This window comes from Harpia harpyja, chromosome 12, assembly GCF_026419915.1.
Source record: "Harpia harpyja isolate bHarHar1 chromosome 12, bHarHar1 primary haplotype, whole genome shotgun sequence".
NCBI classification, from domain to species: Eukaryota; Metazoa; Chordata; class Aves; order Accipitriformes; family Accipitridae; genus Harpia; species Harpia harpyja.
Genome location: NC_068951.1, coordinates 26,927,256 through 26,942,346, shown reverse-complemented (window position 1 = coordinate 26,942,346; position 15,091 = coordinate 26,927,256). Strand labels below are relative to the sequence as shown.

Genomic DNA, 15,091 nt, shown 5'->3' with positions numbered 1-15,091 from the left:
CTCTCCTATTTTCCGTGAAAGGAGTGAGCTTTAATCTAAGATTCTGTAGCCCATAAAAGTATTTCATCTGAAGAGGTATTTCATCTGAAGAGAGATCCCTGAAGACACAAGAATTACCAGCTAATGTCTTTGTCTTGGGCAGTATATTGAGTGCACAGTTCAAAGTGTTGCTTTCAGTAACTGATGCATGCGATCAAGGAAATTCCACATGTTGAGGCTAAAGTTTGAAACTGCTTAAGGATGAAAGCATTCATCACTTCATAGGAATAATGGATTGATTTTGAAAATAAGCCATCACTCATTAAATCAATAAATGTGGCAAGAACAGGTTTCAGCATTATGCGTACTTCATCATAAGGCTTTCTGTTGTGTAGCAAGGGTCTCACTGGTGTATGCTATCCTGAGAGGGAGGCCACAACATGATTGTGTTGTTTCACAGTTTTGTTGCTGAAATTTTCTTTTTGCAGTATGTTTTGATTTTTGGAATGAAGATACTTATAGTAATAGGTTAGACAACTGGCTATATAGTACTTAGTGTAGTTACAAAGTTTGTGCATATGTAATGCAATTATCCTGATCCAGAGCATGATGTAACAGTGAAGTCTGTTTTGACTAAATTTTATAAAGCCTGTTGAAAAAAGGTAATTTTTGGAACTCAGTTCAATGAGCAGTCCTAACTTTTCTAGACCATCTAGTTTTCTTACACTGATTCTGATAGGTCTGAATTTAAGTGGTATAGAAAACACTAACCATCTGTGCATTTTGTGTTGAATTGTTTCTCCACCAGAATGGATTAGTTTTATTTGTGGATATGGGGAGTTTGTAATGAAATCTACTAATGCAGCTTTTTTAAAAGGTGTCAGAATTAATCGCTACTATTTAGAGATATGGAAAGGCCATCAGAAGTTGTTTTTGGAGAGGTACTCACAAATGAACAGAAGCTAGTGGAAATTTGTAGTCTGGATTTGACAGATTTATAATTAAATTACATACTTCTTTATAAAGAAGAAAAATATGAAAGTGAAATGCAGATGATACCATAGTAGTGTTATCTCATAATTCATTTGTTGTCCAGCAGATGTGAATTTATACATAATGGATTGTAAGAATCTCATGCAAGAGCTTTAACCATTAAGACATGTAAACTTATTTAACACACACACACACACACACACAAAAAAAAAAGCAGCCTCCATTTTATGGATAGTTTTTCAGGAAGCATCCTCAATTCTGCTTGCAACTTCTCAGAAACCAGAGGGTAGATAGATTTTTGTGGCAAGATAGGTCCAGATGTTTAAGTGACCTCAAATGTTTTCTGCTCAGATGTTTCCATGAATGGTGTGAACAGAAGAATGGCATTATGTAATGCAGAAGAGTATTTCCTAACATGTGGTTTGTTTTATATATTTCAGGAGGTGAAGATGATAATTCTTTCATCACAAATTTTCAGTCTTCCTTTTTGAAGTGTTTAATTGCTTTGCTGTTCGTTTGCATAATAGAGGAATCCTTAGAGAAAAGGATTGGGTATTGAGATGAAGAGCAACAGGCCTAATCATATTTAAATAGAGCTAGCATATCCTGTCTTATCGAGAGCACAAACTAGAATTTATATCAGCTGATTAGTTCCATGTCTGACAAAATATCTTTTTGATTGCAGGTAGTTGAAATTGCCAGGTGCTGTTTTCCTAAATTCATTTTTAGAACTGAGAATTTAATAGTTTAATATTTACCCCTTCATTTTGGATATACTTGTCCTCACTCAGCCCCCAGAATGACTAAATAGCAGAGGGAGTGAACAGGAAAAAAAGGATTGAAGTTAAAAAAAAAATTCTGGAAAGACAGGGAAAAAGCACTCTGCGGGTAGGACTATGAGAGTTACTTGGTAGCATCAACCTATTCCTTGACTGGCTAGCAAGTATTTTGTTAACTCGTTTGGATTCGTAGCAGAAAACTGCTGTTTTTCTAACTATTGAATGCTACAGACAGTTAGGGCATGGTCAAGAAAAACCTACAGAGGGTCGAGAAGTTATAGAGATGAGGAGCTGCCTAACTCTGGACAACAAGGAAAGCAATCAAAATGTATCAGTATGTTTTGATCTTTAAGTGTTTTTCAATATACGACTGAAACCACAGTTGACTGCAAAAAACCCAGAGGTTGATGAAGAGCATTTTTAAGACTATCAGTGCTGTGTATGCTCTGGGAAGTTCTGAAAAGCATTGTCAGGACTCAAATGCTTTGAATTGTAGAAATCAAAACACAAGAAGAGATATTCTACCTTTGTATAAGCAATGGGAAGATAAATCAAGTCAACAGAAACCTGAATTTCCCAATTAGTGTGAAAAAATTTTCCTCTAAATTTCTGTCATGAAAAGGGATCTGATTTCTGAACTCGAGTATTGGGAGCTGTCCAGCACGAGTGCCCTTTCTCAAGTCAGCCATGGTAGGAAAAACTAGACATTTTTTTTTCCATATAAGCCAGGGAAGTTTTGATCTTTTTCAGCATGTTCTTTGCCTGTGGTTCAAACAACAAAAAGCTAGTTAAATATTCTCGGAGAAAGAAAAGCTTTTTTTTCTGAAATGTGTCACCTACACCTGATTAGAAGTTGTTGGTTAGGTTTGTTCAAATTAATTCCATGTCTCTCTGGACTTAAAAGTAGTCTCTGACCTCTCACGTTATGGAGACTTATTTTTGTTTAAATTATATTTGTGCATTTAAAAGTTAGCCAGATGAGAAACCACAGAGGTTGCATCCAAGACCATATATGGCACTTCTTTAGTTGAACCCTTTTGTGTTGCTCCATGTGTGAAATTTAATGGGAAGTATTTAAAAAACCAATTTCTTTTTTCCAAACCTTTTGTAGATGGCTATAAGCTTCACTTTTAAAAATGACAATTTGTTTTAGAAGGAATTCCCTCTACAAATAGCATTTCTTGCTTCATATAGAGGTGGAACTAAAGGTCAAATTATGTGAGCTTGTCACTAGTCTATCAATAATTTAAAAACTTGGATAACTTATTTCAAAAGATCATTAAAGAACTGCGCCTAGGTGGTAGAAAGATAGGAATAGTCAGAATTGTTTGTTTCCTTCTTTTATGCCTTTTCATTGTTATGAACATACCATCATGGTTTTTTTTCAGTTTTTTTGTCATAGGAGCAGGATTTGAACCAATTATCTTCAGAGATTTTCCCCACAAGTTAAAGGGATAGTAGATAAATGGGATCAACTTCTGTGTAGATCAGCATTTAGGAGGCATGATAACACACACTTTGCCAGTGGTTTGTGTAATTATCGCATGTAAGGCAGACAACCAATTAAACTTAAGGATTCCTAGGTTGCGATTCCTAAAAAACCCTAAAGTAATAGCTATAGAGCATGGCCTAACACATTTTTGGTATCTCTATCAAAAAGCAGTTTGACAGAGTGGATGGGTTATGTCTCTGGTATATTAAAAAGCTGGATTCTATTTACAATTTTGCCTGCAAAGACTTTGACGGTCTCTGTTACGTTACTTGTAAAGTGGATGAATAAAATTTGTGTGCAGTTTAGTAGCATTATCAAGGGTTGATAATAAACATACTGAACTACATACAGAAATTGCCATACTTTAGTAGGAAAGAAATGATCTCTGCCACTTGACCCTGAGGCTTTCTGGCTTGCAGGCTCTCAGCACTGGTGTGTCAGCTCCTAGACTACTGACTTCTTTGTACAGGAGTCTCACTTTCAGACATGTCCCTGAATTCCTATACATTATTTTTTTTAGATATATTAATGGTAAGTTTGTTAAATGACATTTTAGAATGCTATTCTGTTTTGATTATATGGTATATCTGAAACATGGTGTTTTAAAAACTTTAGAACCTGCCACTTTTTTATTTTTGTTGAGCTTCAGGATGCCATGTTCTTTTTTTTTTTTTTTTTTTGAGGTATTTTACAGAGGATATGATTTCTTATTACAGAAGCAAAGCGCTGCAGAGTTTTGCTTATATGTGTGACCTGAATGTCATCCTTCCTTTATGCACTGTTTCTACTAGCAGGCATGGTGTCAGCTGGATTTCCATCTGTGTTACTTCTGCCTCAAAAATTAAAAAAGAGAGGAATTTTAAACAGTTCCAATTAGCCCAAGGTCTGTGAAAGTCTCCTTGCTTGGTAGGTAGTTTGGTTTCCATGCTTTTTTGGCCAGTGTACAGATTTGAAGAAAAATAAATGATAGTTATTATACTTGCATATCTGCACAATTTGCAGAATGTGCACAATCAGGCATTTACTACTACATTTTTTTGTGTGTTGGCTTTCATTGTGGGCATCATTATGGATAACCTACATCATCTAATAGCTTGTATAGAAAAACTAATTTGTATAAGGTAGCTTGGAAGGCAGTGTAGAACTTTTGAATATTCCTATTTCCAGAACAGGGGTAAAAATGTGTAAGTTATTTCCAAGTTGAATACGCTGCTTTTTCAAATGTCTGCTCAGAGGGCTCTGTGGAATTCACAAGCCTATGCAACCATACCTACTTTGTATTATGTGGGTGATTTTTCAGTTGCACATGAAACTTTACCTTTAAATCTTTAATTATATGCTTTCACACCCCAGTTATTAGTACTTATCATCTGGCCCTTTACAGGTAACAAAGAAATACCCAGTGTTTGGACATTAGATTCATAGTTTGTGTCGTGTTTTCATGCTTACCCCATGTTAAAGAACTAATCCTGATAAAAATTCTTGTGCTCATTTGTTGGATTTCTCATCTAGAACCTCGTTTGTGAAACCAGTGGGACCCCATTGTGTCTGTTCGTAGAACATTTATTTAGTCCCTGAATCCCAAAGCAGTTTCTTCCTCCTCTTAAACCTTTCCTCTGAAACCTTGTTTTGTCTTTATGCTCCATTATTTTAATAGAACTGCTGTTATCAATTTCAAAGGCAAATGTTTAATATATTCTTTTTAATTTTGTCTGGCCCAAAGCAAAGAGATCTGTGTAGAAATTGACTAACTTAATGTCGCAACAAAGTTTTTCATTTGGCTTTCTTAAAGACATAGGGATGTGGAGTTTGAAACTGCAAAGCACATGTACAGACATTAACACCTGCCCTTTACTTTATAAATATATATGATAGCACATATAGAACATTAAAAACAAACAAAAAAAAAGAGGAGTGTCAGAAAAAATTCCACAGGGTATGAAGAGTGGTGGCAACTTCTGAAGTAGTACCATGGAGTATGTTTCCTCTGCACTTGATTTTTTGCTCATGCAGCTTAATAGATGATTATAGGAGCATAGGTTTATCTTCGTGCCTTTGCAGAGGCAAGTGCAACATTTGTCTGCAGCAGCAGCAATTATTCTTTCCTCTGTCTTTTCCCTTCCCACATTTTGGAACTGGGGCAGGAAATGCAAGCTCTGGCAGAAGTGACTTTAGGTTAATTCCAGTTCCAGATTGTCTGTGAGCCCTTTATTGCTTCTGTTTCCTCATCTTGTTTCCATTTCCACATTAAGACAACCCTCCATGCAATCTGGCCATGGCTGGTAAGCATGCCTTCCTACCTTCCTGCCATCTGGATCAGCTCTTCTCTCCTCTTATTTAATAGCTATACAAGCTCAGACTTTAAACTGAACACTTTTATTTCTTGACTATATAACATGCAACTCTGTTAGTGAGCAGCCATATATATATACATATATATATGTATATATATGTACTGATGGTGTTGCCTGCAAAATAGAGCTCTCTTACATTGTATCCTATTAGGCCTTCCCATAAAGATGGGATTTTTGTCCTGCTGCCTTGATTTGCTGAAGTCTTAAGTGTGGATAAGCCCAGAGAATCACTGTTGAGGAGCTAGTGTCTAAGAAAGCCTCAAAAGCTTTCCACTTCGTTCTTTATTGATTTATAAAGGGAGAGTAAGCTTCTCCCTCTCTCTTTTGTTAACCTGATAGTGCAGATATTCTCAAGAGATTGCACTGCTATATCTTTTGCTCTGTTAATGCTCTTGAAGGCTTTGACAAAACCCATGGCTTCTCCTCATCAGCCTGCATGACACAGATTGTGTGCTCCCTTTCACATTTTCTCCCTTTGCAGTTTTTAACATAGCCATGTGCAAAGGCAGTGCACCTTGGGATGTAGCTGTCTGAAGGCCATGCCAGAGACCATCAGGCAAATATCCTGGCCTCTTCAAGGCCGCCTCCCTGTTGCTTAAGAAGGAGAAAGAAGGATTTGGGAATCCAGAGGAGAGTGGCAACAGATTTGTTTCTGCCTTTGTAAAGACCAGTAGCAGAGGGACAGTCATGTAGAGGGAGAAGAGGTAATGTAGGGACATCTTTATTTTAGGAGGTTTTTTTAGGTTCCCTGTCCGTTCCTCAGCCTCTGAAGGGAGAACATCAGAATGGGACCATCCACTGGCAAGTTCTGCTTGAGTTCATGAAGGTGCTGTTATTGAAGGCATATCCAATTTCTAGTGATCTGGAAAAAAAAACGTTTAGTAATATTAGTTGCCCTTTTTGAAGCTGCAATGCCCAATGTGGGGTTTTTTTCCCTTCTCAAGGACACAGCAGCTGGGGAAGTGTTGTTAATGTAGGTATTAATTCTTTCTTTCTGAATATGTCCGAAGAACTGTTACACACCACAAAAGATGCAAATAGCTGTATTCGGCATTGCTTGTGAATGTAAAAGCAGCAGAATTGTAATGTTACTAGAAAGAGAGGAAGCAACTATACTAGAATCTGTTATTCTGAAGTTGTCTGTGAAAAAATTCTCCTGTTTCCATCTAAATTCTTTAACAAAAATAGAGAAATTATTTATGTAGTCTTTTTGAAGATACATGTATGAATTCAGTATAATACATGGTTTATAATATCAGTATAATTTAAAAGCAGTAATACAGAGAGAAACGTTTGTTAAGAATGATATGGTGCCTCTTGGGTCCATGAGAAGAAACGTGCCTTTTCCTCAGGTACCTGGTACCACAGCAGAACTTTGTCCATCACAGCAGTTACAGCAGAAGGAAGCTGCTGGCTCCAGGGTGAGGACCATGAGGGTGAAATCGTGTGTGGGCGAGATCTGCCCTCTCGTGGAGAGAGAAAATATCTTTCCCTCGCTGTGTGCATGTCTGACAGCGTGGGCTGTCTTAATCCTAAGGAGGTGATACGATAGCTCACATTGATTTTGGAAACCAGACAACTATTCAGTTACAAAATTCCTTCTGTTCCCTCTGAAAGGTGAGAAGTGGGAAGGATTTTTTCTGAAAATGTCTGATTACATCTGTGTTCAACACAGGGAATTCCCATATGTTTTTCTTTTAAGTTTTCTGATTTTGGTGGTTTGTGTGTTGGCTACAAATGTCACTACATAAAGGTATTTCCTTCATCATAGACTGATAAGAAAACCCATAACATTTTGCATAATTAATTCTGTGTTGCCTGGCTAACAGCTTTGGAGGAAGTGGTTCTGAAATGTTTCTTCATAAGCTACTAGTCCAACTAACTATTTACTATGAAAAGACAATTTGGTGCAGAATCAAATGGGTAATATTGTGTATATGTCTTGTGTAGTACTAACATGTTGTATCTTCATACAGTTTTATTTTGAATTATCCATAATAGGGAGGGGGAGGGAGGATGGAAATGGTGTCTGGAGGTGGCATTCGTTGTGTTTTCTATGGTTCTGTGAGAATTTGGGGGAAAACTTAGACCAGGAGAGTGAATATAGATTACCACTTACTAAGATAAGAATCTGCCCCTCTCTCTGGTTCTTTGTTCATGAAAGTTACCCTCATTTCATGTCTATAAGTTTTGCTACTAACTAGAGATTATCTGAAGAAGTAAAATCACACTGCAGAATCTACACTTTGTATTTTAGGCCTTTTCCCTGGCATCTTTATTCATGCCTGTTGCATCTTTATTCATTGTATGTTCATTCATCTATTGCTTTTATAGCTATATGTAATGAGTAAATCAAGATTTTAAAAAGTACATAAACACCGTTCCAGTGCATCTTATTATATTATAGATTACAAGCACATATTCATGGTATTATATCACACTAACAGGAGGTTGAGAGGAATAACAGCTATGATGAGTCAAGAAGGTTAAATGTTTAACTGATTTAACCAAAAGTAATCCATGGTAGGGGTAAGAAGAGTCTCCTTATGTACTGTTAACATACCATGACATATCTTCTCTGTATGACTGTTCTTTGTGAAACAGTGTTTTTAATATGAAAGCATATTTGAAACTGCCTTTTTTAATGTGTAATATAGACCTTCATCAGAATGAAATTTCAAGAACATTGAGCAAAGTTGACAAATAGAGGCAAGCTTTTGTTTAAAACAAATAAAAATTTTCCCAGTCTACATTGCTTTCAGTACCAGGCAAATATTATAAAATAACAGCCCAACAGGAAAAACAGTGTGCAGTAACCACTGCGTACAAAGTGTCTCTGGCATTACTCTGTGGAAAATAGTATGGGCTAGAATTTCTATCCCCACCTTTTCATGGATGGGTAAAGAAGAGATGGTGCTATGGTTTCATGAAGCCAAACCATTGACTAAAACATCTGAAGCACTAATATGTGTTAATTATCGAGTCAATTCAGGTGATGTTAACTGCCTGGTCCTTGGTTTGCTTGAGAGGGAGGTAGGCTGTGTGATGCCCCAAGTCAGATGTTACGACTTGCAGTTGTTAGCAGCATGTAGCTAACAGCTGAAGAGGTGTAGACAATGCAAAAGTCTGGTCACTCAATTATTTGCTGTAATTTCCAGGAAAGGGGTAAACATTGTGAAAGATACATGTTTTATTAGAAATTTTTGTACTATTTTTATTTGTACTTTCAAAAAGATAAGACCATATTCTGTTTAATCTATTAAATTCTGAAACTTCCCCTAAAGGTAATTTGGCTAATTATGAAGCACTCCCTGTGCCCCCAAAGAGAGGGAAACAACTATTTAGAAAGGCTTGAGCAAATTGCCTGGTACTTTTTTCATTGGTCAAACACACCAGCAGTTTCTTCTGTGCTAATGCTTGTCTGTCAGGAAGAAAGCAGTGTTTATGTTGCATTTAAATGCATTATTTGTGCTTAGTAAGCATTATGACCTATCTATTTTATTGTTTTTCTTGTTGATGTACTAATTGCCTATAAATTTAGACATTGTTTCTGGAGTTGGAAAGCCCCTACCTTAAGAAAGGTTAAAAAAAAAAAGAAAGAAAAGAAAAAAGTAACAAGAAAAAAGAGAGGAAGCTTTTCTTTAACAAAAGTCTTTTGAAGAGGTATTAAATAAGCTTCTTGGTATCAAATATAATAGTCTTCAAAATGACCAGGCTTACGATTCTTCATATTTAATACTGAGTAACCAATATTCAGGCAAACATTTTTTAGCATTAGAGCTAGTTTATTTCCTCTGTTACACTGTACTAATTAATGCTGTTACTTAATATGAGTAGGTATTGCTTTGACCTGATAAACTATGTCTAGAAAGTAATTCCACTAGTGTTAAGACTAATGATTGTATGGCATGCTAAATAATGAGAAAAGTGCTATTTTGAGTGGATTAACTCCTTATTTCTTACCTCATGATACAAATGACTCAGTGCCATTAATAGGTCTCGTAGCTTTTCTGTGCTTCTACTTTCTGTGTCTGCATAATGAGGTCATAATACCTGCCTGTGGCCTGGGAATACTGTAAAAAATTAAGTATCATAATGCTTCTAGGGTGTTTTGACATTGTACAGCATTGAAGTTAAAATATATTATCATTCTAACTACTGTTATACAATTATCACTACTTTGATGGAGAGTGGCTTTGATGCAAGGATCCAAGAAGGCTAGGAGATACGTCAATATTAGTTTATTCCTTTTTACAATCGGAGTGCGGGTATTCACATTGTTCCTAGTGGCCTTGGTCACCAGCTGCCGTGCTTATGGCCTCGCTGTGGTTTATTGCTGGGGCTGGGGCTTCTCTTGGAACATTGTGCTTCCAGGATTTTTTTTTTTGTTATTTTCACCTGGGGAGCAGGTGTCCTTAAAATCAGTGTCTTAACATGTATCTGTCTGCACAGTATATTTCAATTAGCAAGCATCTGCCTGCAGTCTATAGTTGCTTAATTGTTATTTTTTACTGGGAAGTGTTTCATAGCTCATTTTATTTCCTCTTCATGTGATTTAGGTTACCATGGCCTTTACTGTGAAGAGGAATATAACGAATGCCTTTCTGCACCCTGCCAGAACGGAGCCACCTGCAGAGACCTCGTCAACAGCTACGAGTGTGTGTGCCTTGCTGAATATGAAGGTAGGATAGGGTTTGCCTCTTGTTTTTTGAATTGTTCTATGTATTTTTTATGGTAGGTTCTGTTACAAACAGAGATATACAATATCCTTCATTGAGCAGAAATAAAACCCACATCTAAAATTGAGGGAAACAGACTTCAGTGTAGATCCTGATGCCATAATCTTTATTCAAATGAGTAGTTCAGATTTAGCTGGTCTGTGAGGAATGCATGTCCTTGTCTGGGGGTACAAATGGCTTCTCCCTGTTCTTCTTAGGTGTACTTTTTTCTGCTGTTTTTAAGATATGTTAGAAAGTGAGGAGTTTTTAATAGAAAACATAACTGTTAAATAAAATTTTTCATCAGTTATTGTTAGGAGCCATCACATGGAGGGCTTTCCAAATTCTTTTTTTATTTATTTTCTACAGTGAAGTGAGTTAAAAAACATAGTAATAAAAGATTAGTATTTGAAACACATTAGGACAAAGGAGTAAAAATGAAAGTTTTATGTTGATTGTTCATTTAGAAGACCATAAAGCCCAGAGACAGTAGTAGATCTGTGAATGCTTTCCAATGTTAACTGCAGCTCTTCCTATACGTTCAAAAGGAATCAGTCTTCAGCATTTCTTAAGTAATTTATAAAATAGAGGAGAAAAGTGTGTGTTTTGCTATACAAAATCTTTTATCTTGCAGTTGATTTCAGCTTTATATAGAGTAGCACATACCAGCTGTCTGTGATGTGTCTCTCTGTGGAGGGCTAAAATGATACTTTTTTTGTGTATTCTGTTTCGAATCATGCTGTGAGGACATTTTGAATGTAATTTTATATATTAGTATTAAAATATATATATTTTTTACATAGAATGACTATGTTTTAAGGAACATTACCCCAGCATTTTCTCATTAAGGGTATCAGTCCTTATCTGTGTTGATAAGTAACGCTCACTTAACAGCTCCTTGAGGCTAAATATGTATTTCATGCTGGTGATGGCACTGGTCTTTGACAATAGATACAGAATTCATCATTTTAGAGGCTTAGTGAGGAAATGACCCTCAGCTTTTCATGACAGTTTAAAGAGCACTTAACCGTAATGTTATGACTTCATGTTCTGTTCTCATCTCACCTGTACGTGCAGCTGAAAGCACTGTGTGCGCAGCCCATTTTGCTTTAAATGAAAGCAGGGGACCTGGTCCTGTAAGCAGTTTTTGCTGATTACTGAGCTTTCATCATTCTGCTACTTAAGGTATTCAGTGATACTAATGAATAGAGCCAGGCTACCCGGCTCAAGATACTATGCGGGCTATGAGAGGCCTCAATTTTATCACCACCAACCCAGACGTCCCCATGTGCAGTCCCCCCTTCTGCCTCCATACCCCCCGTGCTGGCAAACAGACAAGAGCTGTTACCGCTGGTCTGGGCCGAAGTGTCTGCCAGCAGGTACCTGTGGGCTTCTGGCTCTGCTGGCTTCTGCTGCTTAGCTGCAGGGCGCTCCAACTAGAGCGCTCTGCCTTTTTGCTGCTGACAGACTGACCAAATGATTTCAGCAGGTCTGTAGCAAGTGAGTATGTGTGTGTGTATATATGTGTATATATAGAGAATATATATAGATATTTGAAATAAGTTGCTTTTATGTATTTTTATCCCTATTAACTTGAGAGGATTGTTTTTATATAAGTCGTGTAAGCTTGCATTGCTGTACATAACTGCAGTGTTGAACACTAGAGAACTAAGTTCATTCCTTTTAATTGTTCACTCATTAAATAAATTTGCTTGTATACATAGATCTGCTATATTATGCATCCAATTTCTTCCTTTTTGGTATTGATTTTTCTTTCTCATATTCTTTTCTCTAAAGACTATTTTCTTGCTAATTTTACCTCTGTATAGTTCTGCATCTCAAACTCTCCAAATTCAAATTCACAGACTGCCCAATTCCAGTGCAACACAATTGGTATTCATGAACGAATTGGGAAGGAGTAAGGCAGGATCAGCTGCATGTCCACTTTTCACATGTATTTGTCTAACCTCTTCTAGTCCTCCATCATTGTAGGTTCCGTAATCTCCACAAGCAATATAATTTCTTCACCGTCATTCACTGCCTCATGATTAGAAACATTTTTCTGATGACAAAGCTGTATTGCAGTTTTTATACATAATAAACAATATGAGTTTATGCTTCTATTGACTATGCATCTTTACAGTTTGCAGGACAGTAAGAATGTAGAAACATGAACCACCTTAAAAAGTGAAAAATGTGTTTGTTATTTGTAAGCGTTATCACGTGGAAGCATTCAGAATCCTGTCCTGCTCTTTAGTTTGTTGAAATTCTTGTAAAAAGTGTAAGAATGGGAAAACTTGAAGATAACTTAGGATTTTAGCTAAGTGGTCACTTTGGATTCATTCCCAGACAAACTGGTAGTAAGATTTAGATTTAGACTTAAAACTTACATTAAAGGCTAAATTTAAGCAGGTATTTTAATTGCAAGCTTATTTCACTGTAGTAGATGTATTATAAATGAAGTCCCACCAATCATTCATTATTTACATATGTACATTTTTTTTGTGTGTGTTTCAGTGCCATCCATGCACTGATTAGATTGTTCATGTATTGATTTTTCTATTTTTATCTGAAAAGTAGATCCAGAGAAAATGATGCATGTAGGAGCGGCAATAGAGCCTCTCTCCCCATCCCTGGGTGGGAATCTGCTGTGCTTTATGTTCTGTATGCCAGATACGGCTTGCACTGTCTTCTGCAAGGCAAAGCTGCTGAATTCACATAGCCTACACCTGAGAATGAAAGAGTGAAGCTAGTGGCATGAAGTTGAGCAGCCCAATTATTTACTTTTAGCTATACATTTGAATAAATTAATTTCTCTTTTTATTGCCTTAGTTACTCCTCAGTTTCCTGCGAAAGTCAATGAGATGCTTTAGAATGCTTATGTATATTATTAAAGAAGTTACTACATAAAATTCTTACTGAAGACGATTATTGTTTACGTTTTATTGAAGACTATTAGATAGCTGATCAGATTATGCTTTATTATACCATTGGTTTTCCATAGACACTCCAGCAGTTCTTGTTAACAGAAATTGTCCCACCTCTCTTATCCCAAAGCCTCAGTGGGTGGGAAGAGCAGAAGGGAGGCGTGTGTGTAAAAAGTTTAGTCACTATAAAATATATGGCTTTAGTCTTATGGCATTAGCCTAATACGACAGGTTTGGAGGCTGCACATCGTTGTGCTCATCCAGGTGAAGTTAAGTTATCGTATGTACTGATTTCATGCTGTCAGTATAGGTCATGTGAATGGCAATTACTAATTTTACCTTTACAGGAAGGCACTGTGAATTATACAAAGATCCTTGTGTTAACATCAACTGTCAGAACGGTGGCACTTGTGACAGTGAAGGTCTAAATGCTACATGTATTTGTGCACCTGGATATACAGGCAAGTAATTTGTACATTACACAGAACGTCTAGTTGTCAGTGTTCACTATGTCCAAAAGATGACAAATACCACGTAAGACTGTGTCTCTTCAAGGAAACAAATTAATTTGGACTTTGCTGAATTGTAAACAGTCTGGTGAGAATGAAAAGTTCTTGGTATTACTTGCAACTACTTTGAACTTTAAAAATTTTGCAGCAAAGAAAGCCTGTTACTAAAGAGAATTCACTAAGCTAACAGCTATTTAACGTGCCTTAGGACCTTACTGCTTGAGACTAGATTGCATTTTTAAAATAAAACTTTGAAGACTTCCAGGTAAGCCAATATACTAATTGGACAGTGTTGAAGCTGGAAAATGTTTTAACATTGACCTTAGTTACTGCGAGCTGAAGAAACAACTTATTCTGTTACCTTAATACGCAATTGCTAAAAGCCCTAAAGTGCTTGTTATGAATCAATTTACACTTTCAGAGTAATGGTAAGCAGCGCATTTAATCCTTTGGCCTTCTATTTAAGCTGACATGATTGGTGTAATCTAAATATCTGCTGTTAAAATAATTACAACCTGATGCTCTGTTACTCATGTAAGGTAATATCCAACGTGATAGTAATAGATAAACCCATTCATAGCTGTTTTGTAGATCAAATTGTGCTTTTTGATCTGTTCTAATTTTAAAGGGCATTTTTTTAAAAACAATTAGGTTTCCATTTTACAGTGGCTGTTTCTCAGAGGCACTGATTATGTACATTATTGTATAGCACTTCAGAATATACATGATAAATTGTTATACCAATTTTTCTTGGGATGGAACTTAAAGAAATGAGACACACATAATCTGGGTGAGGTTAGTCAAGTCACTTAGCCCTCAGACTTTGTTTTCACCTGGTTGAATGAGGATAGTATTTCCTTGGACGCTACGTAAGACTTATTTCTTGAAATCATTATAGAACACTTCTGATGTTCTGAGAATAAAGATGCTATTGAGTTGTAAGGTGTTTTGCAGCTAGAGAAAAATTAAATGATTGATGATGTACCTGCTACATGAGGCACCCACTATATAGAAGTTTGTTTTTTCTTGGGGTTTTTTTTTTCCAACATAAGGTGAAGAATGTGAAATTGATGTAAATGACTGTGACAGCAACCCATGTCACCACGCTGGAACTTGCATAGATCAGCCTGGTGGTTACACCTGCCATTGTCCCCATGGATGGGTTGGTGCAAACTGTGAAATACGTAAGTTTTGTAGTTTTCTAAAGATTTCTAAGAGTGATACCTTATAATAAAGAAGTTTATATTGGTCTCTAATACCTATCTGCACAAACACTCTGAATCATCTGTAAATTATCAATGTTCTGTTAAATGCATTTTATTTTAGGCCATAACATTTCA

At 36.5% G+C, this 15,091-nt stretch overlaps 1 protein-coding gene across 1 annotated transcript in view; it reads left to right on the top strand.

The window, feature by feature from the left end:
* The window catches only part of DNER (delta/notch like EGF repeat containing), a 135,442-nt gene that overhangs the window by 106,379 nt on the left and 13,972 nt on the right, over nt 1–15,091 (top strand). The window contains exons 9-11 of the mRNA XM_052804430.1: nt 10,157–10,279; nt 13,590–13,703; nt 14,804–14,935. Of these exons, the coding sequence (XP_052660390.1) occupies nt 10,157–10,279; nt 13,590–13,703; nt 14,804–14,935 (369 nt within the window). The remainder of the gene's footprint in view (nt 1–10,156; nt 10,280–13,589; nt 13,704–14,803; nt 14,936–15,091) is intronic.